We start from the raw sequence: 24,142 nt of genomic DNA, 5'->3' as shown, positions 1-24,142 counted from the left end.
AATTCATTTATTGGGACTAGAATGGCCATGACATTTAAGCATCCATCCTATGAAGGCTGAGAAAGGCTGAGCCAGACTTGTCTGATGGTAAAGGTTAAAGATGCAGTGTTTTCACTTTGGGGAAGTAGGTATTGCTGCGGGGAGGCATGGGCAAGGGCAGGGGGGCTGGGCACAGGTGTGCATAGGGGTCTGGGTGTGCAGGGGGAATGGGTGCAGGTGTGCGTAGGGGTCTGGGTGTGCAGGGGGAATGGGCACAGGTGTGCATAGGGGTCTGGGTGTGCAGGGGGAATGGGCGCAGGTGTGCATAGGGGTCTGGGTGTGCAGGGGGAATGGGCGCAGGTGTGCAGAGGGGTTTGGATGTAAGAGGCAAGAAAGTATTTTATTCAAATGACTGTGTCTGAGTTTCTGATACTCCCGTGTGTTTCTTCACATCACTTGGTGGACAGGTAGGGCTTTCTGGGTGTCTTCTGCACAGAGCCTTTCCTCAAGCTTCCCTGGCTTGAGTCCCTGTAACACTGTGTGGGTCTCTTGCTGGGATTCTGAGGTATGTTATAGCCTTCCTTGGACACTTGACCTCTGTCAGAATTCCCAGGAGTCCACTAACCCAGCCCTGCTCATTGAGGTGCTGCCTTGCAGGCTGGTGTCGCTGGAAGTCGCTGTGGGGTCAGTGTTTGATAATAAAAAAAAATCCCTTCCGGTTCCCACAGAGAACAAGGTCTCGCCATTTCCGTTCCAGCATTCTTTCAGGATTCCAGGAGTTTGCCATCATGTTGAATGTACATTCCTAGCTGTCTTTTTCATTTCTCTTTTCAGGAATATATATTTGCATTCCTCCCATTCCTGCTTTGATGACAAGTCAATTTTAAGGTAATTCTTAGTTAATCAGCCTTGTCCTAGGGTTTTCCTCTACCTTCCATTAGCAGTTGTTAGGTTGAACGATCAGCCTCGATAGAGGCGCCTCCTTGGGGACAATGGTTAAATGCTGGCTTTGTTTTGTGCTGCAGGCAGTAGCTGTGGCTACGGATCCAGATGTACGCAGCAGATATGAAAGCCAGGCTGGCGTCCTTGGAGATGAAGGTCTGGAGCTGGGCCCCCCGGTCCCAGGCGTGAATGGGGGTCTGAACCAGGCTGCCCACCCCAAGACCATGACAACAGCCCAGGATGGCCATGGGCAGGGTGCCACAGCCACTTGTTCAGCCTCCAACCTGAAGACCCCCAACATGGTGACATCCTCAGCATGTCAGAATGGAGGCTGCAAGATCAGCCCAAGTGGTGAGCCTGAAGCTGCGGAAACCAGGCTCAGCCCTTCCAAGCTCGTGCGTCTTTTCTCGGGGAGTCGGAAGAGGATGAGTACCCACTCTGAGAGGCCTCGCTCGGTGGTCCTCGTGGGGAATTCCTCCACGTGGAATGCCTTGGCCTCCTTCCGTAAAATGGGATCTTTTAAAAGACTGAAATCCTCTGTCCTTCAGGGAATTCAGAACCGGGAAGGGGCAGATGTTTCCAAGGAAGACCCAGCAGGAGACTCAGGAAGGGCTGCTCCCAATGGCACCATCGCCATCCTGGGAAAGGGCCTAGGCAGGTGCCCATCCTTGGGGCCTGCAGGGGATGGGGCCGGTTCCGACTGCTCGGACCCTGAGGACACAGAGGATGCCTTCCAGAGGAGCACGCACCGCTCCCGCAGCATTCGCAGGGCCTATGGCCTGGGCCGCATCAGCCTGCTGGATCTGGGGCGGCAGCCAGCACCGGAGCCCGCCCTGTGCGAGATCCACGTGAGCGACCCTGAGCCCAGTGGCGCTGTGCCTCTACCACGCAGAAGTAAGAGCATCGACAGCTTGAGTGTCCTGAAGAACTCCTTCAAGCGCAAGTCTGCGTCCAACCTCACAGAACTGTCGGGTGACAGGCAGATTCCCCCCAGGACCCTGAGCAGCTCATCCACTGACTCCGAGAAGCCAGGTGGGTCCCAGAGAAGGACCAGACGCTGGAGGAGCCCCATCCGGGCCAAAGACTTCGACCGAGTCTTAAGACTGGTTAGCAGTGTCAAGGATGCAGCCTGGAAGAGGGAGGCCCCCAGGAGTGCAGCCCCTAGCCCAGATTCCGATCCAGGGGATGTGAACCCGCCACTGGGGCCACGCAGCAAGCTACACGATGACTACTCACGCCGCACCAGCAGCAGTGTGGAGCCAGATGCCAGGCGTGGTGGCCCTTTGTCCACACCCTGTGTTCCCCCACCATGCACCGCCGCACCCAGCACAGCTCAAGAACCCCACCTGGATGTGGACACCGCAGTATTCCCCCTGGAAACCAAAAGTGCTCAGCCCCTGGGAAACGACGAACCTCGAGTCAGCAGTCCCTCACCGAGTCTCACAGACCCAGAAGGGTTGGGCCACGCCTCCAATGAGGCAGCTGCAGGCAGCCGGCTTCCCTTGGACCCTCTGCAGCCTGCCACCCCTCTGAGGCCCACCACGCCCAAGCCCCAAAGCCCCCAGAGCCCAGGGAGTACTAAATGCCCCAGTAGTCTAAGTGTGATGTCCCTCAGTTCAGCGGACAGTGAAGAAAGGACCGAGGATGCTGCCCACAGGCCGCTGGGACCCGCATCCCTCCAGGAAGCTGTGCGAACAGGTGATGAGGGAGGACAAAGTCATGACGGTTCTTTTCCGGTGAATCTCGATGGGGCCGCCAACCCGGAAGAGAGGAAGGAGGAGGTAAGGGTCCAGGTGGAGTCCCTCCGGAGGCTGACAGTGTCAGGAAGAGTGCCTGTCTAGTATTGCTTTGACGTTCACCCAGGGATTTCCAGGGACTACTGGTTCTGTCTGTGCGGAGTAATCATGTTGAATTTCAGACGAGATGGAAGTTGTTGAGTTAGTTTACTTAGTTCTGGAGTGCTTTCTGGATGTACCTCAGTGGTAGGTGCTTACTTGGCATGTACAAGGTCCTAGGTTTGATCCCCAGCACCACACTTCTCCGAAAGGTAAACTTTTATCTCACTTAAATAGAATTGCTAATGCATATGATTCCTTGATGTCTTGTTTACCACACGACTCATTGAAGAGATATTTATTGAGTACCTACTATGTGCTGCTAGGTTCTGGGGATAAGGAATCAATGTGGCCGTTAGAGTTCCTCAAAGTTTTCACATTCTGAAACAATCTCATTGCTCCGTATCATCCGTGTATTTTAAACTGTTGCTGTATCCTTTCCAGCGGAGTCCTTGTAAACACAGGCCTTTGTGTTAGAGAACATTACACGTCTTGAATCTTTTATTTCCTAGGAGTGAATTAGAAATGCGAGGCTCGGTACCTGTCAAACCCAGGATGATGCTTCTTCAAAAGGACTTTAATGATGGCCATTGTACTTATTTTTAGGGTAGAGCTCCCAGCAGCTCACGGATCGAATCTGCATGTAGCTGTCAGAGCTACAAGAGCAATGTTCCTTTCACATCCTGTCAGTTTTCCTTCGCTGTACAAGGCTCACTTTATAAGAACGTTCAGTAATATCCCCTTACAGAGCTCGAAGTGTGTCCACGTGTGTATATTGTAAAGTGTTCTTTGCATGTATTCCTAGACTGTGTTACAGCTGTGAACTGGTGCTTGGAATAGGAAATTACCCCTTAGGAAATGTTCTTTCCCACTAAGTCTTGGAGAGGGCCAGCAGATGACTGGTAACACAGATGAAGGTTCGCACGCAGAGGCCAGGGCAGCTTGTGGATTAGCTGTTATACATTTACTGAGATGAGCTCTTGCTCTCTAGCCCAGGCTGGAAAGTCCCAGTCCCAGGTGCAGGGATTATTGATGTGAACCACAGTTCCATGCCTGGCAAATATCTATTTTTGACCTTTGCTGTCCAGAGAAATCTAGGTCATAGGGCCTTCTGGAAAGGATCTAGAAAGTGAAATTGCTACAGAGTGCTTGGGGGAGATCCAAACCAGCTTTAAGGGTACCCCACCAGCAGAAGTGCAGCTATTTACTCTCTAGGCCTGAGGGCCAATCTGTCTGTCAGTGCTGTCCAGTATGGAAGATGATTTGCTCATTTGCATACTTAAAAAAGACGTGTGGATCCCTTACAGGACACAGGCAGCCCTAGGAAGGAGTCCCAACTCTGATGACTTTGGGGTTTTTTACGGGCCAAAAGTTGTATTCAGTCCTGAGCATGCTTGCCAGTTTTGCATCTGTACTACATGCCCAGGCCAATGGCTGGGTGTGGTTGCACACAGTGTAATCTCAGTGCCTGGATGGAGGCAGGAGGACTGTGAATCCGACACCATTCTGTTATATAGCATGACCACCTCAACCAAGAGTTTTGTTTTGTTGATGGTTGTACTGGCTGAGATCGAAGATTGGGCAGTCCTGTTAGTTTGGCCCTCTGAACAAGGGTTCCATATTGCGGCAGGAATCCATGTCAGTGGCTGAACACATCTCCAGATTGGAGGCAGAAAGAGAAGGGGTTGATAAAATCACATAATCCCTGTCAAGGACATTCCCCATGTGACCTAAGGACCTCCCACTAGAGTCTCCTAATACTTTCACCCCAGGAACTAAGCTTTAACTTTGGGTCTTTGGAAGACATTGAACATCCAAATTAGCTTTTATGAGACATTCTCTCCTGCAGACACTCCTGCCCATATTTTGGAGACCCATCACTCCAATAGAGGATTTTCGTAAGTCTGGCAGGTTCTATCTGTTAAAGGTAGGGTCCTGGGGCTGAGGTAGAGGGCTTCCTTCCCGTGCTGAGTGTGATCTCCAGGACTATATAAACCCAGTACGGTGTCACGTGCCCTCTAATCTCATCCCTTGAGAGGTAGAGACAGGAGGATCAGAAGTTTAAGGTAATTCTCACCTACATGTAGCCTTGGCTACATGGAACCCTGTCTCAAAGCAAAACAAAGCACAAAATAATTTGGAGGAAAATTTAAATGTCTTAACCAGATTGCTGTAAGAACGAGCTCTGTGGTGGTAGTGGTGGTGGTGGGGGAGTGGGGAGGTAATGCTGCTGTCATTTGCAAAACACAGTCTCATTCTGCCACCTGGTGGTGAGTCTTGGTAAAGAACAGTTCTGGGTTGGACATGACCCTGAAAACTATTCCTGTTTTAAAAATGCCATTCAGAAGCTATGTGTACTGGCACAGATCTGTAACCCCAAGGAGGCAGAGGCAGGAGGATTTTGAGTTCAAGGCCAACCTGAGCTGTATAGTAAGTTCTGTCTCGAAAAGACACACACACACACACACACACACACACACACACAAGTTCAAGGCGTAGGGCTGTCACTCTCTGGTAAAATTCTTCCCTAGCACTTGCCAGGGAAGTTCCATCCTTGAATTTTGGAGATAAAGGCCTTCTGACATTTATTTGTTAACATTGTTCCTCGTTCCCTAGGATGGTGCAGGATTCTGGTTCTCTGAAAGAGCAACAAGTGCTCTTAAGCACTGAGTCATCTCTCCAGCCACTGCCCCTCAAATCTTTTTGTATATAACACTGCATTATACTTTTACAAGAGGTTGAGAAATTTTTCAAATTATTAGATTGGTCTCACATTAATTTTTTTAGTGAGACAGTATCGAATTTATTCCAGGCTGACCTTGAACTCACTGTAAAACCTTGAACTTCTGACCCTCCTGCCTCCACCTCCCAAGGGCCGGGATGATATTGAGAACCACTGCACCTGTTCCTGTAGTGCTAGTGACCGAAACTAACAGCTTCACTCATACAAGGCAAGCTCTCTACTACTACCACCCCAGTCCTATGTAAGAGCTGAGTCCCAGGATATCCTAACAGTGATGTGTTCCATTCAGTGATGGCACCAAGCCCAGTATGCTTTGAATCTACCAGGTGCAAGAGACTGAAGTCAGGTAAAGCCCAATAAGGCATACAAATGACACTGAGATGTATGTGAGAATTATTTAGCATGGAATAAATTCCACAAAAAACATAAAGAAACTATAACGAAGAGTTGTGGTTCTCACCCACTTGTACAAAATTGGTCCCAGTAGTCACACACTTGATAAGGGTGACCACACTTGACTGGAAGGTACTATAGCCTGGACAGGCTATGTCGATCTCTGTTACTGTAAAGAACAGAGAGGAGTGTCATTTGGTTGATGTAGTGGAACAATCCAAGTGACGATGTAGTAGTTATGGTCAGGTCACTCACACTCTCAGCCTCTATGCAGAGCATCTGTATTACCTGGTGAACACTGAGGAGCCAGGAACGTGTGTGAACAGGGAGACAAGCCAGGCTCAGGGCTCTGGAGAATAGATTCAAAAGGAAAGGCCCCAAAAGGAAAGTTGCCAGTCTATATCTAAAAAGCCTGAAGGTGACAAGGTGAGGTGAGAGTGGACAGGAACTAAAGACTGAGCATAGTGAATAAAAGTCCAGAGGGAGAAAAGCACCTGAGAGCTGGGCACATATCCTGTCTGTCAACACCTGCTGTGTGCCATATATGGGGCCGCAGAGAAGAGATTTCATTGTTTACTACAAACCTCCCATGGTAGCACCTGGGAGGCTGAGCTAGATGGATCGCTGAATTCCAGATCAGCTTGGGCTGCATAGTGAGTTCCAGGCTTGCCTGGGCTTCAGAGTGAGGCCTCATCTCCAAAGAATAAACTGAAAATGGTACAGAGTGAGTGCTTTTCACGAGAGGCTGCTGTCTTAGGGTTTTATTGCTGTGAAGAGACACCATGACCACAGCAACTCTTACAAAGGAAAACATTTCAATGGGGCTGGCTTACAGTTTTATCGTCAGGAAGCATGGCAGCACGTAGGCAGACATGGTGTTGGAGAAGGAGCTGAGAGTTCTACATCTAGATCAGCAGATAGCAGGAAGGAGACACACTGGCCAGACTTGAGCTTCTAAGACCTCAAAGCCCACCCCCTAGTGACACACTTTCTCCAACAAAGCCACACCTACTCCAACAGGGCCACACCTCCTAATGGTGCCAGTCCCTATGAGCCTATGGGGCCATCTTCATTCAAGCTACCACAAATACAAAACACCACAAAGTTAGAATTAATAAGTGAGACAAAGGGAGTAGAAATGGGGAGGTACTTGAAGTGGGGCCCCGGCATGTTGAAGGCCAGCTACTGGAGAGTGTTGGACTTTCTGGGCTGACTAGGAGAAGAGGTAGATGTGTTACCTCACCTCCAGCCCTGCCTCTAACCGGGCGTGGGGGGGGGGGGCGTGGGTTATAACCAGTTCCTCCACACAGGCTGCTGTGACATTAACCTGGGCCTGACCATTCCCTAACACAGGCTACGGTGAGGTTAATCTGGGCCTGTCACACAGCCTGCTGTGAGGTTAACCCCGGGCTAACGGGTCCCTCCACACAAACTGTTGTGAAGGTAAGTGGAGTAACAAAGATGTTTAGCACATCCAGCGTACCGTGTCTATCAGAGGCTTGCTTGCACCTGCGGACGCCAGGTGACTCAACTGCTGTGCTTGGGGACCTGCAGATGGGCTAGCTAACTCTCGTGCAGGTGGCTGGGTGGAGGAATGGAAGATAAGGTCGGTCAATAGGTCTGGATATGATTAGAAAGGACCTGGCTGGGAGCTATGGACTTGTACTTTACCCTGCAGGCATTGAGGAGCCAGGGAGGGTGTGAGCAGGGGCAGCAGGGGGACCTGTGGAATCGGGCTTGACTGGACCAGCTCTGTAGAGGAGCTGTAGCCCTCCCGAGTCTAGTCCTGCACGTAGGGGAGGAGGTCAGGGACTGCAAAGTCACTTAGCAGTTTCTATGTGAGTGTTTATGGGCACAGAGGGTCGGTGATGCTTTGTGCCACGTGGGAAGTGCTTTGGGTTTGGATGCCACCCATCAAACAAGCCACAAGCTTCGCAGGCTGGGAAGCAAAAGGAAGGACTTCTTGGGCACTGCAAGTAGCTTGCTGCTAAAATAAAATGTCCCTCCCACTTAGAGCAATAGAATCGTCCAGCAGGGAAAGGGAGTAAATTCGGGTGAATTTTCAGCTTGAATGAATGAATGACACTGGGGTCTTCTGCTGCTCCTGCTTCTGCGAAGTTCAACAGAAGTACTGGAGAACCTGGTGAGTCCTGGGATGTTGCTTCTGGGAGATTTTGATGGCTTAGAAGTTATTTCACACAAGCATTCCTACAACCAGGAGGTTGACGTTATAGTTATAGAAAGGAATGTAGCTGGTCTTTTCAGGGAACTGAACATGGTAGTGCATGCATGTAACCCCAGCACTCAAGGCTGAGGCAGGAGGATTGCCACAAATTTTAGGACAGCTTGTTTACATATGGAGACTCTGCCCTTCAATCTCTATCCCTACCCCACCCCACGTCCCACAAAAAGAAAAAGAAAACAAGGAAAGGGTTATTTGCAGAAACACAAAGTTAGACATTCATATCCTGGGTCCGTGTGAAGCAGCCCTTTGTTTGTATAATTGAGTCATTTTCCGACTCGGTCTTTTCCAAAGTTGTTTCCATCTGCTCTGAGAAGTTCTTTGCTTGTTATTACACACAAAGACACTCTTTCCACAGTGACAGGTTTCACAGAGTTCTGATGGACCCTTAGTGTCTGACTGACTGGGACTCCGTGAACTTACAGACACTTCTAAACTGGATGGCACAGGCCAGAGCTCATGGGAGGCCAACCTGGACTACATAGTGAGTTCCTGGCTGAGCCTGAGCTACACATGAGACCCTGTCACAAAAAAATAAAAAAATAAAAAATAAAAACAACTTTCTAAGATTCTTTCTAAAAGCTGAAATCTGAAGAAATGCCAGGGTGCATATGGTGGTCGGGCTCCTCCTGGCTTATTTCTAGAGTAGTTTATATCTAGTGAAATGTCATCGAAGAGGATGTGTGCCCTTTGAGAACTCCAGGGGCAAGCCTGTGGTGAGCACCAGCAGGCCCCGAACTCATGAAGACCAGAGGATCCTTTGAGCCCATGAGTCATAGGCCAACTGGAAGCCTAGGGGAGACCTCATTTCTAAACAAATAAACATCAGAAAAAAAATAATAGGGGGAGGCGGAGGGTCAAAATCCCACAGCTGCTTTCCTGAGCACAAACCTCATCCCACCTCTTCAAGTTTACACTTATTTATGTAGTAAATGGCTTTTTGTTTCTTTGTTTGTTTATTTCCGAGATAAGATTTCTCTGTGTAGCTTTGGAGCCTGTCCTGGATCTCGCTCTGTAGACCAGGCTGGCTTCGAATACACGGAGATCCACCTGCTTCTGCCTTTCAAGTGCTGGGATTAAAGGCGTGTGCCACCACTGCACAGTCCTGGAGTAAATGTTTTCATTTGGTGCATGGATGCTGTGTAATAATCGTAGCACGGTAACAAGCTGTTTCCATTGCCTTTTTCCATGCTTTTTACTGATTTTTCTTTTATTGTTTGTTCAGTTTTTTGAGGCAGGGTCCTGATTTGAACTCCCGACCCTCCTGCTACCACACCTACCCTTTTAGCGGGAGAGGAGAGCAGTATTTTGCTTTGTTACTCAGGCTGGCTTCAAGCTCTTGATTCAGGTGCTTCTCCCACCCCAGCCTCCTGACTAACTGGGACCACTGTTGACTGCGCCAGGCCCAGGGCACTGGACCCAGCTTAAAAGGTATTTTTCATCACTGAGTGAAGTTACTTTTCTCTCTCTTCAATCTACAGGATGGATAAAGGCCATTTACTCTGCCTCGGAGTCATGTCCCTACCCCAGCATATCATATTAATGTTATGAGTAGCATTAATAAACTTTCTAGTAATTAATATTAATAAACTTAAGCATTCTAGTTCCTTTGAAAACCTGGGCTAGGATAGAGTGCTTTGTGTAGCACCTGCCAAGTCCTCAGCACTGAAAAGAATATAAGATAATCACATTAGGGGGCTGGAGATGTAGCCCAGTGGTTAAGAACATGTATTGTTCTTGCAGAGGACTTGAGTTTGATTCCCAGCACCCACATCAGGCAGCTTACAACTGCTTGTAACTCCAGCTCCAGGGGATGGGCCTAACCTCAGGTACATGCACATATACAGATAATATACACATGTACACATAAATAATAATAAAAATTAAAAAATTAAAAAAATATAATCACATTAATGTGACCTGTTGTCCTTGTCATAGTATTTTGAAAGTTTTCTTTCAATTACTGGCTTGTTTATTTTGGGCCTAGAAAAGGCATAATAAGCCTTAATGGAAATACTAAAATAAGAAAAGTAAATTTCAGTCTTCTTTTCTGGGGGAAATTTCTTGCTGTTGGCTAAGAAATGTATTCTAGTATATATGTTTTGTTACCAGTTTTCTCTCTCCCAGGCTTTCCCGTGATAAGACCGGAATGGACATTCCTTTCTGGCTGGTAGGGTGACAGGTGTGCGTGCCATCTGCACATTATCTGCTGTGGTTATCAGGGACTATCAGGCGGTTTGTTTGGTGGAAGGAAAAGAGGACAAAAGTGTGTATTCTGTAAGCTGGGGGTGAATATTGCCCGCGCTTTCTCTCATGGTCTGCTGCCCTGTGCTGTTGGAAGGGAGTGCTTCCTTCCTGTCCAGTGTCACACTGAAGCCCAGGGAGAAATTCAAGGCCTGTGAAGGAGGGGCTGGCTAAGTGAAGGGGACAGAGGCCTTAGACACAAAAGCTCTGAGTCTTCTCTTTCTGAATATGTTAATATTTCCTTTTTTTTTTTTTTTTTTTTTTGAGAGGGTCCTGCTGTGTAGCCCAGGTTAGCCTTGTCCTCTCCACCCTCATGTCTCTACCTGCTGGGTCACAAGTCCTACTTACACTCTCTGAAAAATTGTCATTTATGTAGGATCTTGGGAGATCTTACTTAAAATTATTGGGGAAAATCATTGGGGGCTAGAGAGATGGCTCAGTGGTTAAGAGCACTGACTGCTCTTCCAGAGGCCCCAGGTTCAATTCCCAGCACCCACATGGCAGCTCACAACTATCTGTAACTCCAGTTCCAGGGGGTCCCAGACATACATGAAGGCAAACATCAATGCACATAAAATAAATAAATAATTTTTAAAAATCATTGGACATAGATATAAAACTCATACACATGCACACCAACGCCATGTTGCTCAGGCTGGCTTCAAATGCCTTGTTGATTGTGACCCATTAATTTTCATTTAGGCAGTAAAGTACACAGACTGAGCATCCCTAATCTAAATGTTGGAAAGCCAGAATATTCCACATTCCAGTACTTGTTGAGCACTGACATGATCATACAAGTGAAACTGTTTTGTGCACAAAATTGTAAAAAAAATAGCCCATAAATTACTGTTGGGCTATGATGAGGTGTATGTGAAACAATAGGGAATTTTGCTTTTAGACTTGGAGCCTGTGTATTATGGGTTTATATTGCTTTGGTAAAGACTGTGACCAAAAGCAAGCTGGGGAGGAAAGGGTTTATCTCACCTCACAGCAGACAGTCCATCATGAAGGGAAGTCAGGAAGGAACTCAAGGCAGGAACCAGGAGATAGGAACCAGGAGGCAGGAACCGAAGCAGAGGCTGTAAAGGAACACTGCTTACTAGCTTACTCCTCATGGCTTGCTCATTATGCTTTCTTATACACTCCAGGACTGTCTGTTCAGGGGTAGCACTGCCCACGGTGTGCTGGGTCCCCCCACATCCATCATTAATCAATAAAATGACCTACAGACTTGCCTACAGTCAATCTGATTTTTCTCAGCTGAGGTCCCTCTTCCCAAATAACTCTAGCTTGTGACAAGTTGACAAAAAAACTAACCAGGACAAACCCATCCTTGAGAACTCTCTTTATTTGCATGCAAAGACTCTAAAATCCAAAAATAATCTTGTATAAACTGAGGACATGACTGCTCCAAGGTATGATTGAGGGGGAAGGTTTTTATTGTAGATGTGAGGGAGAGATTGGCCAGGGGCATCTGGAAGAGTCCAGAGCAGAGAGAGAGGAGGCAGTGAACATGACCAGCAGACCGAACCAGGCCAGGAGGAGAGATAGAGTGAGGGAGAGTGAGAAAGGAAGAGAAAGAGATAAGCCAGAAAGAAGGGGTCAAGAGAGGAAGACAAAAGAGAACACATGGGGTTATGAGGGACTGAGAAACTGGGGGAGGAAGTATGAGCTGAGAAGTTTAGGGTAGGAAGCCAGGTGGGAAGAGCCACAGGTACTTGTTATACTGAGTGAGCCTGGAGGCTAGGCTATATACCATGCACTCTGGTATGCTAATGGGCACCACAGGTAGCCATTTGTCCCCAGTTTCTTTTGGGCCTAACAAATCTGAAATGCTCTGATCCTAGGGTAAAGATACTCAAGTCATAATTTTAAATGGGGATTTGGATTGTTGTAAGGAGTAGGGCTTCACCTCCAACTTCGTTTTGCTGAAGGGAAGCCCTGGACTGACATCATAAGCTCCTTGGCTTTTTCAGGTAGATTCTCCCTAGCACTTTTCCTCTGGGGTGGTCAGGAAGATTAAATATGGAAGCATGTGTTCAGGCATTCAGGCAGGGAGACTTTGTGCCCTCTGAATCACTGTAAAGCAACCTATGGGTCTCAACCCCTTTGGGGATCCAGTATTAGATATTCTGCATATCAGGTATTTATATTGCAGTTCATAACAGTAGCAGAGTTACGGTTATGAGGAGCAATGAAAATAATTTTGTGTTGCGGTCACCACAGCATGATGAACTGTGTTAAAGGATCATAGCATTAGGAAGAGCCACTGCAGTAAAGGCTTTTTCCTTTCTGTTCCATCTCCTTGGGTGTACCTCAAGTCCTAACCTTGTCCAGGCCTGTGGTTCTCCAGGAGCATTCTGGGAATTAAGCTTGATGCAGTATGCGTTTTCAGAAACCTATATCTCCATCAGAGGTTTTTTTGTTTTGTCTTGTTTTTTCAATCTTCACAAAGTATCTTTAACTTTATTACCTGTTATATTTTCTTCTGAGTTCCCCTGCTGTCTTAGTTAGCTAGACTTGCCTAACAAGGGATATGCAGCAGATGTCTAAAACAACAGTTACTACGTCACAGGGCTGGAAACCACAAGATCGGAGTCAAAGTGTGTCCGAATCACAATCTCTACAAGGCTCAGGGAAGAGCCTCCACTGCCCTCTCCAGCTTCCTGTGGCAGTGACAATCTCTGGCTTGTAAATGTGTCAGTCCTTGGCTGGGGTTAGAGTTCAGTTGGTAGAATTCCTGCCTGGCACACTTTAATCCCAAGAGTTGGGAAGTGGGGGCAGAAATATCAGAAGGTCAAGGTCATCCTCAGCTACAGGTCAAGACTGAAGCTAACTTGGGCTACATAAAACCCTGCTTCCTGATAGATAAATCACAGGAGGCTCTATCCAGTCTTCGAGAGCTTGCTTCCTTTGTGTTTGTATCTAAAATTTCCTCTGTGTGTAAAGTCAACAGCCACTGGTTTAGAGCCCACCTAATCCAGGGTGAGCCCATTCTGATATGAACGCTTCTAAAAGCACACTCACAGATGCGCAGAGTAGGTAGGATTCTGCCTGTCTTGGGGCACTTGTCAGCTAACCCCGTGTGTCTGGCTTTTGAATAGATGCTATCACTCCAGGTTCTTTTAAGCATTTTTCTTTTTAATCTCTAGTTAATAATTTCCTGTCCCAGAAGTATTTCAAGGAAACAGTTTATATTAGTTTGTACAGTCTTGCATTTCTGTAACTGGAAGAAAAGACCCGTATAGGAAGCAAATCTTGCTCACTGACTAGGAAAGCCACTTCAGAAGAGTTCAGAAAAGCAAGAGTTAAAAGGGCAGTCCTCAGAGTGCAAGGTCTGTTTACAAAGGTTTATGACTTGGGTGTAACTTGGTCATTCAAGCTGCAGAGCCTTGGAGACTTGAGTTGAGCCTGCTGGATTGGCCCAGGCGGAGCGCTGCGTGGCCATGTAGGGTCCTCCATAGCTTTTAAAAGACTTGAACAACTCTGGAAAACATGAATGTGGTCAACTGCCTGTTCCTCCAGTGTGTGTGTGGGCAGCCCCTGCCCATGGCTAAATCTCAGGTAGGTTCTCAACCTGGAGAGAAGGACGCTTGCTGGAGTGTGTGTTTAAAGTTCTGAGAATGAGCCCATTAACCTACTACACTCTTCGAAGTGAACCTGGACCGTATTCCAGAAGCACAAAAGTTCTGCTTAAAATAAAAAGGTTTTGTTTAGAACCAGTGCAGCTGTGAGCAGAGTCCCTGCCTGGCCTGCATAAGGGTTCTGGTTTGTCTGTAGGTAGCCAAACCCACATTGGCTTTGGAAGGGATCTGTCTGCTTTTGGCTGAGGAGCAGCATTTGAATGTGAGCTCACACGTCCGGCTTCTTCTGAAATGGATGTTTCAGCTTGATGTGATATTTTGTAACTAGAGTTTGGGATCCCTGGGACAGTTTGGTTCCTTTTAGGGGGTGGCTACTCTTGTATCTCTTCCATGGAGCTGTAAAACACTGAAGTCCTTACAGTTGGATTTCTCTTGTGCTGCCTGTATTCAGACAGTAGCTGGCACAGAAGTGTGGCAGAAATACCTGCTAGGCTGCTTTGGCTGTGCCCGTCTTGCCCAGCCCCGGTCACTTCCTGGTCACTTTCTTTATTTTTGGCATTGGTAAGAAAATACAAGTTGCATGTTGCATAAGCATGAAACAAAGCTTCTAATCATTAAAAACAACAACAAAATCCTAAAACTATAAAATCAATAACTATACATGCCTTTGTGAGTAGTTAGACTACTTACTCATGCCTCTGATTTTGTTCTGTGCACTTGTTTTTCTAGTAACTTGTCTGACCCTTCTTAAATGACATCATAGAAATGGATTTATCCTTACTATGTATTTAAGTTGTCTGTGTCATTTGAGTTAGTAATCTGTTTCAGTCCCCCATAATAACCTGGTTTTCATACGGAATTCAGGAAATGGTGTTAACTTTATGATTTCTCTCCTTTTCCCATGGTGATGTTAGGAAGGATAAAACATACATATCTTCTCCTGGGTGTGTGTGTAAATGAGTTCACAGAAAAATACCTCTGATGGGTGGTGAAGATCTGAGGTTTCTGTACCATTTTGATAGGAAAAGGAGGAGGGGAAGGAGGCTGAGAGGGAATGCGTGGTTTTTAGGAGATACAGATCTGCAGGAAAGGAAATGAGGACAACGAGGATTGTGGTTCTCCCCCTCTCAAGCAGTGTAAGAAAATAGGGTGTGGAGGGACCTTAGGACCATTGAATTCTTTGGGGAGACTGTTATAGGCAGGTAGTTTTATAGGCAGGTATGGGAGGGGTAACTTTTTTCTCATATCTTATAGAGTAATCTGCCCCTTCACAGGTGTCTTGAAGGTACAGGATAGCAGTATAGACAGATTGCGAATAGAAATTGAGAGGACACCTGAGTGGCTGTGTGGCCCTGGGCGAACTGCTACACTCCTTTCTCTTTCAGTGTTTCTAATTTGAAGAATGAAGAGTTGATGTAGAGTGTCTATACATTCCAGCTTCTGCCTGATGCATGTATACTCTATCTTTTCTTTTTTTGAGTTGGGAGTCTTACTATGCTATCCAGGCTGGCCTTGAACTCTGGTAGAATCTTAGTGAACACTTATACAGATCAGACTGGAAATTAAACAAGCCTTTATTTTAGGACTCTTGTCACTGGCACAGAGTTTCTCTTTCTGAGCCTCTACCTACCATTTAACTTTCTTCTGGCCCAGACTATCTCATGGGCAGGGCAGGGCAGGGCTAGGCCCCTGGGATTGCTGTGTCATCCCTTGGCCACCTACCTGCCTTTGATGTGCCCACTGCCTGCTCTGCGGATCCCAGGATTCTCCCCCAACCTGTGGCCTCATAGTCTGTTAGGTTTGTGTTTTTAAAAAGTGAATAGGGACAAGCCAAATGGGTAGCGCTGCTCTGTAATCTCAGCAATTTGGGAGTCTGGGGCAGGAAGATTTACACACACACACACACAGACACACACACACAGGGGGTGGTAGTTGAATTTTTTTTTTTTACTCTTATGGGGGCCTGCCACCCAGTTCCCAAATAAATACACTGAGACTTATTCTTACTTGCAAATACCTGGCTTGTTTCTAGCCAGCTTTTCTAACTTAAATTAACTTATTTCTCTTCTTATACGTTTTGCCTCTGGGCTTTTTACCTTTCTTTATTCTGTATGTCTTTCTTCCTTTCTTACTCTGTGGCTGAGTGGCTGGCCCTTGGCATCCTCCTCTCCTTTTCTTGCTTTTCCCCTTTCTCATTCTTCTTTCTTCTTCTTTTAAAAAAATAATTTATGTGCATTGGTGTTTTGCCTACGTGTAGATCTGTGTGAGGGTGCCAGATCCCATGGAACTGGAGTTACAGACAGTTGTGAGCTGCCATGTGGAATTAAACTATTAATTGTCATGTGGGTGCTGGGAATTGAACCCAGGTCCTCTAGATGAGCAGCCAGTGCTCTTAACCTCTGAGCCATCTCTCCAGCCCCTTGTTCTTCTTTTTTTGAGCCCAGATTTCTCCTCCTATTTATTCTCTCTACCTGGCATCCCTGGCCATTCAGCTCTTTATTAAACCAATCAGATGTTTTAGACAGGCAAAGTAACACAGCTTTATAGAGTTAAACAGATGCAACATAAAAGAATGCAACACACCTCGCTTCGTTAAAACAAATGTTCCACAACATATACAAATGTAACACATCTTAAAATAATATTCTACAACAGAAAGAGAGAGAGGAAGAGAGAGGGAGAGGGAGAATGTGTGTGTGAATGTGTGTGTGTGAATGTGTGTGTGTATTGGGCTGGGTACTTGAAGCCGTCCAGGCTTGGCTCATTGCAGCTGCTGTGGCCACGGCTGACAACGACTGCCAGTCTCTGGACCAGCCCTACCCCTTCCTGCATCCAGACTTTGGGGGATCTACCAAATAGACTGCTGCCTATTCCCAGGCAGGGCAAGCCCTGGGAATGGCTACTCTGTGGCCATTTTTGCAGAGTGACAGTTGACTCCACCTGATAAGGCCTAGCCTGCCAGGATTGCATTTCAGTCACTTGTCTGAGGTTACTTGGTCAGGCCCTGGCCCTGACCTGGATGGATGTGGAAGTGTGCCTGATTCCAAACCATGCATAGTTTCCCGATTGCATTTGAAAAAGTATATAATGCTGAGTGGGCCTGGTGGTGCTTAACTGCTTACTCAGGAATGACGGTTAATAGTCTACCCTGGGATGCATGGTAAAACCCTGCCCTCCTCCTTCTCCTCAAAGATGGAAAACTTATTTGAATTAAAATTAGAAGTGGTGGGCATCTAACTTTAAGGTAGCACTTGGGGGAACGCTTACTCAGCACATTCAAGGCCCTAGGACCCCAGGACTGCTAGCAAAACAGTGTTGCCTCTTCTAGAGTCACGGAATCTTTTTCCTGTTAGTTTGAAACAGTCTCCTTTAGGTCGCCCAGGCTGGCTTGAACCCACTGTCCTCGTTCCTCTTCCTCCCAAGCACTGAGATTACTGCATGGACCACCATGCTCAGCTGAGGGTCATAGAATATGGGATTATGAGAGTCATCCTGTCTGAGAGCCAAGGTTAGCCTTGACTTGTCCAGGCCCACACAGCTTGTTTGCAGTCTGGCAATTCTAGCAATGCTGCCCACTTTAGTCCACTCCCGTCAGACTGTGGCTCTGGGATAGGATCCTCAAGTGTTGAGCCCTCGTGGCCCTGGCTGTAACCTCATGGCACCTTCTATTTGTCAGCAGCATCTGCACTGAAAGAAGAGAGTGCAGGGCAGTTGTGAATCTCGTTACACACTTGCATTTTACACACTCAACGTCTGACCTCCTGCTGTTAAGCATATTTGGGAAATACCTTAATTGTATGTTCATTTTATTATTGTAGACCTGCTGGCATTCTTAATGTCTCACTGTAGCTCATCGCTGATCCCCAAATGTCTCTTAAGCTGTAGAGTTAATTCAGCCTGGAATGAAGTTCAGCTCATTTCATCCACAGTTGGCTGTGTCCTCACTGCCTCTGGCACAGTTGCTTTAGGTAAAGCGAGTCTGTGACTCTCCCGAGTGGGAGGGAGGCAGCAGGCATCCTGCTCACACCTCCCTGGATCTCGGAGCTCACTCAGCCTGTTCATTTGCAAAGGTGGCGAATGGGGACGACTGGCCGCAGGGTTCAGCCCAGGAGCAGGAGCAGACCGAGGTGCCCCGCATCTCCAGGAGGAGATGGGGCTCAGGAAGGCGCACCCGGCCGCGGCCACTGTCCGACTACGGCCAGCTGGCTAGCAGGAGCTTGTCCATTCCTGAAGATGCCATTGCTGCAGACCCTCCAGACGATGACCATACGGACAGAATGCACCCGTCAAGAGTGACCACCACCAGCCAGGATCCACGTGCCCCCTCAGGCTGTTCCAGGGGGGCCCGGAGAAGGCGACCCATATCTGTGATTGGAGGGGTCAGCTTCTATGGCAACACCCAGGCAGAGGATGTGGAGAACCTCTTGGTCCAAGTAAGAGCTGGTGTCTCCAACCGTGGCCAGCAGAGACCCTTGGCTTCTTGCCTCTGTCCTTCCTGCAGACTAAACTGGACACTGCTTTTCCTTCTGGAGAGGGTATACCTCCTCACCCTTTTCCCTCCTGGCTTTGAAACCTGCTTGGATTCACACTAACAGTCCATTCTCTCATCGCCTGCTTTCCAGTCTTCTTTCCTGGAGCCTCAGCTCAGAGCACAGACCTGTCACTTGTCTGAATAGCTAGAGACCTGAGCCAGGAGTGGGGGGGTGGGGGGGCCACGACACACACACTGACCATACCCCGGCTGTCTCTAGTGCGCTTCCTGAGGGAGGGATTGTTGGAAGACACAGTGGTTCATTCTTAGAATGCAAGCATAGGAACAAAATAAAGACGAAATAGAAGGGGATGGGGGTGGATGTAGCTCGGGCATAGAGCATTTGTTTTCATGCACGGAGCCCCGTGTTTCTCCCACCCATTCACCCCCAAACAAGCAGAAGACCATGCTCGGAGAAAAATTTCTTGATCTGCTAAAATATTACATCTTCTTCCTCTCCGTCCCCAGTGATTCATCACACCTTCATCCACCACTCCTGGAAAGGGCCCAGGCTTGGAACATGCTAGACAAGCTCTCTACTGTGGAGCAACACCACCATTCCTTATTCAACTTTAAATTACAGTTTTGCTGCAGGTTTGACCGTAAACACCGTTGGTCCCTCAGCACATTCAGCAAATATTTTCTCAGTGTGTCCTGAGTACTTTGAGGTCATAGAACATTCAAGTTAAGGCCCTGTCTTGGAGAAACTCATACTTCTTTGCATATCTGGTCCAACTGATACCACAATCGTGCTCATAGTCACAGAACAGTTTATAGAATAATTTATATGCTCGGTTTCATTTTGAAAACCTGCTAGGTACTTTCTTAAGTTTCCTGTAAAAATTCTCTGAAAAAGAAACTTGATATTAGGCTTGGATGGTGCGTTAAAGTGCTTCCTGCCAAGCTCCGCACAATGTCTTGCTTTTACCCAACACTTAAAAACTCTTGAGTTCTTCAAATAAAATGAAAAGCCCAGTGTGGTGGCACACACCTGTGATCCCTCAAGGTCATTCAGGCTGTGTAGAGTTTGAGGTCAGCGTGGACTGTGAGACCTTGCCTCAAAAACAAAACAACAACAACAACAACAAAACCCACAAGCAAAAGTGAAGTTGAAGAATACTGCAAGGTCTCTAGGATCCTTTTGTTTTAGGGTGCCCCACTTGTTAGGAAAGATTTCTAAACTAAAGCAAATTGTAATATATTTGAATGCAAGACACAGTTGAGGGATAATCTGAGGTACTTAGAATGTGCTTTCACTTCTGAGCACCAAGGTAGTATTGTGTGCAAATATGGCGGTTCCTGCCTGTAATTCTAGAACTTAAGAGGCTGAGGCAGAGGAATTGTGGGATTGAGCCCAGCCTGGTCTACAGAACAAGACCCTGATGTACAACCTAAAGCACAGGAGGAGAGACAACTCAGTGTTAGTGGTTCTTATGTCCCTTCTAGAACACCCACACGGGGCAGCTCACATCCGCCTGTAACTCCAGCACCAGGGGATCAGATACCCTCAGGCCTCTGCAGGCATCCACTTAGGGGTAGCACACAAATACAGACACATACACCTGGACTATGTAAAAAAAAAAAAAAAAAAATCTTTTTTAAATGATTTCTTTTTATTTTATATGCACTGGTGTTTTGCCTGCATGTAGGTCTGTGTGAGGGTGTCGGATTCCCCGGAACTAAAGTTACAGTTGTGAGCTGCCACGTAGGTCCTGGGCATTGAACTTGGGTCCTCTGAAAGAGCAGCCAGTGCTCTTAACCACTGAGCCCTCTCTCCAGCCCCCAAATAAAATCTTTTTTTTAAAAAAAAGCAAAGCAACACTAGAGATCTGTGACCACGTCTGTGTGCTGTGTGGCCTGGCCTTGCTTCCTCAGAACCTCCTCTGGGCAGCGTACCTTCCTACCTGTGGCTCACAGCTCTGCTGCTGTCCCGGCCTTCCTCTCCCTCAGATGCCTCTCTTTCTCTCTCTCTGTTCCCCACCGGTGTGTCACTCAAAGTGGGACGAAATGTGACTGAGCTGGCATTGAGGCTGCTGTTGAAACTTTAGAACAGCCTGTTGCCACCGAGCTGGGTGGCAGCTGCTGGCGGGGCTTGAAGAAGCCCCTCCACATCTGCCAGTGGCTTCAGGGTGAGAACACAGAAATGTTTTGCGGCTCACAGGAGCTGAGACTTCCTGGCACCTTCTCACAGCTTTTCACTTCCTTTCACAGCCAGCAGCCAGGCCTCCCTTGCCTGCGCACCAGGTTCCACCCTACAAGGCTGTATCAGCCCGCCTCCGGCCCTTCACCTTTTCCCAGAGCACTCCCATCGGGCTGGACCGCGTGGGGCGCCGACGGCAGATGAAAGCATCCAATGGTGAGTCCTGGGGCTTCCTCTGCGCCCTGGAACCTTTTGTCTGGTGCCAGAGAGCCGGAGGCGCCCGGGTGATTCTGCCCTTTCTCCATCTTCCAGCCGGGGGAGTGCTTCAGTAGTTATCTGGGTTACTCTGAATTTTAGACTCCTGTTCCTGTTCTTACGTCTCCAGACCTAAGTTGCTGCATAGCCATCCCAGAGTAGAGACCCAAGGTTCTCGTGCGGAGGGTGTTTTTTTTGGTTGGTTTGTTTGAGGCTGTAGGAACACCATGCCAGAGCTCTCTTAGCTTCTGCCAGTCTCAGGGCTCCTTGGCTGGCCTGTGCAGCCCCATCTCTACCTGCCCACTCGGTGGCATTCTCCCTGCTGCAAATGTATGTGCCCACATCTCTCCCTTTTGTAAGGACACCAGTCTCACTAAGGTGGGCCCCTCGTCCCCAGTGCCCCCATCTTAAGGTGCCATCTGCAAAGACGTTCCATCTAGGTCGCTGTTGGGGACCTGGGGTGAGGATGTCATTGTCATTTCGGGGGTTGAGTTCAACCAAAAGTGCTTGAGCGATCGTACCAATGTCTATCAGGCATGCATGTGCTCGGATACTAACAAAGACCACAAAAGATGTTGCCAGGCTGTTAGGATTGGAGAGGGTTTCTCCTCGGTCCCTACATACAGCCAAGCATCCTATTTCATGATACGTAATTTTTTTTAATTTAAAAAAGAAAAACAGAAACAAAAACCTTTGGGTTTTTTGGTTGAAAGAACATCAAAACTAACTGACTTATTTAAGAAAAGTGGAGTGCAGGCTAACTATGTCATCCGTTTGGTAGAGTGCCTGCCCAGCATTCACAAAGCCTTGAGCTCAGTCCCTGGTACTACATAAAACCGTGCATCTCTGCACTTGGGAGATGGAGGCAGAAGAATCAGAAGTTCAAGGTCCTCCTCAGTTACATAGTGAGTTTGAGGCTAACTTGGTCTACATGAGACCCTCACTTAAAAGGGGCAGGGAGGAAAGAGGAATGGATTAGGAGGGTGTCAGGTGCTCCCAGAATGGCTGGGGAACTAGGTAGGACATGCCTGATGTCAGGATTGCTCCCAGTAGTCACAGAACCCCAAGAAGCAGTGTCACTGGGCATGGTGCCACCAGGGGAAGGGGAAAGGCCAGCCTGACCTGCCTTCCAGTGGTACTTCCAAGAGTCAGGCTCCCAGGATGCAGACTCTAGCTATTTGAGCTCAGTGGCCTGTTCACTGTGTGGGCAGTGGGGCAGGGACAAGGATGGGAGCCCGGTCCCCCTGGCCTCTGCATTTGTGCATGGATTTGGTTCCCCGCCATCAATGTGAGTACAGAAGGCTAGGCTCCCAGAACAGCGCCCAGGTGGTGTCAGGAACAGATTAGTCCTGAAAAAGTCCTCCCTTGGCTTGGGTCCACTCATCCGCCCTCTCTCCCTCTGCAGTGAGCATTTACTGTGTGTCAGAGGAGAGCAATGAACAGGACAGAGCCCCTCTGTCCCTTAAAGTCCTGCAAGAGAAAATGAATCAGGACAGGGACACTCTGCAGGATAAGACAGAAAGATGGGGGATACTCATGCCCAAACCACCCCACCCCACAGTGCTGTTCCTGCCCCAGATACTATGGAAATGCCCCTCCTTCCCTGGAGATAACGCACTGGCTAGTCACTGCATCAGACCTCGCTAGGCCTAAGGCCTCCCTCCGCTCTGAGCAGTAATTCTTGGTTCCTCTCCTTCTGCTGGGGTGCCTTTCTAGTGTTTCTAACCCGAGCAACGTGGTAGCATAGTAGAAAGGAGGAAAGGGAAGGACACGGGATTTGTGAACCGGTACACATGCATTCATGATGTCGCAAAAGGAACTTCTCTGCTGTTTCCTCTAGAGCCAGGCCATAGGTGGTGGGTTTTGACTCTGCACCCCCTCTTCCAGCTGTCTGCTGCCTGACTCTTCTCAGCACCTCTCACCTCGTAGGGATCCGTGTTGGACAAAGTGGTCCTTCTGTATTAGCGGTCATGTTCTTCTTTCTTCTCTTCTTATCAAAAGTCAGTCAACTTACAGAAATGGGTGGGACCTCAACTATGAGCCAGGGGCTGTTGCAGGAATTCTGGATACAGCATTTCCAAGATTGTACAGATGATTTCTGTATCCTTGGGTTGCATGTCCTCTGAGTTTACCTACCACAGACTGGAAATATTGAGAAGAATTTTACCTTTACTGAACAAACCCAGGCTCCTGTACCTTGAGCATGAACCCAGGGCCTCACACATACTACATACTCCAGCCCTAGCCTTTTCATGAACTAGACAGCCGAATGTCTGTGCACATGGTATTTCCACTGTACTAGTATTGTGAGCCATCTAGAAATGATTTCAAGTGTATAGGAGGATGTATGTATGTTGTGTGCTAAGGTCATGGTGTTTTAATTAAAGGGGCTTGAATATCCAGGGAGAAGCTGGGCATCTAAAGGGACCCTGGACACAGAGTGGGTACTGTACATCCCAGCATTCGAATGGATTCCTGATGGGATTACCTAAGCCCACTAGCGATGTCTGTGGAGAAAATGAGGAGGAGGGTGGAGAACAGGAAAGGGCAGGAGTGACACTGAATAGCAACCTGGGCGATGAGGAAGAGGTAGTGAGGTCTCCTGAAGCAGCAGGAGATGCTCCACTGAGGTTCAACAAGGAGGGGCTGAGCCAGGGACTGAGCTCAGGAAACATGGACAGAAGAGGGCGCTGTGGTCAGGGGCAGTGGTTAAACAGAAGGCATCTCATGTCCAATAGGGAGCCGTGGCCAACAGGAAAATGGTCCTGCTGGTTTATGCTTCAGTTAAAAACAACAGAGCTGGGCGTGGTTTCACAACTCTTTAATCCCAGCACTGGGGAGGCAGAGGCAGGTGGAGCTCTGGCCTACAGAGCGAGTTCCAGGATAGCCAGGACTGCAAAGAAAAACTCTTGTCTTGAAAAACAAAACAAAAAGCAACAGTAAAACCTGTGTGTGTGTGTGGGGGGGGTGTGTGTGGTGTGTGTGTGGTGTGGTGCATGTGTGGTGTGGTGTGTGTCTGTGTGTGTCTGTGTGTGTGTGTGTGTAGTATCTGTGGGCACAAGCATGCCATAGGCTGTGTATGTAGGTGAGAGGACAACCTGCAGAAGTCCGATCTTCCTCTTCACCATGTGAGTCCTGGGGATCAAACTCAAGAAGACATCAGGCTGGCTTTATGTACCTTTCCCCTCTGAGCCAGCTTACTGGCTCCTGGTGTGTGCTTCAGAAGGAAAGAATGGTCAGGCCTATGTGGT

The 24,142-nt window shown here is 47.9% G+C and overlaps 1 protein-coding gene across 1 annotated transcript in view; it reads left to right on the top strand.

Moving 5' to 3' along the window:
* The first annotated feature begins 1,016 nt into the window (after positions 1 to 1,016).
* Spata13 (spermatogenesis associated 13) overlaps positions 1,017 to 24,142 on the top strand; it is an 82,074-nt gene continuing 58,948 nt past the window's right edge. Inside the window, exons 1-3 of the mRNA XM_059273531.1 lie at positions 1,017 to 2,702; positions 18,036 to 18,398; positions 20,708 to 20,852. Coding sequence (XP_059129514.1) covers positions 1,146 to 2,702; positions 18,036 to 18,398; positions 20,708 to 20,852 — 2,065 coding nt within the window. The 5' untranslated portion in view covers positions 1,017 to 1,145. The remainder of the gene's footprint in view (positions 2,703 to 18,035; positions 18,399 to 20,707; positions 20,853 to 24,142) is intronic.

This window comes from Peromyscus eremicus, chromosome 9 (genome assembly GCF_949786415.1).
Source record: "Peromyscus eremicus chromosome 9, PerEre_H2_v1, whole genome shotgun sequence".
Taxonomy (NCBI): Eukaryota; Metazoa; Chordata; class Mammalia; order Rodentia; family Cricetidae; genus Peromyscus; species Peromyscus eremicus.
Note: the sequence above shows the minus strand (reverse complement) of the source record. Positions and strands in the feature narration are given on the sequence as shown.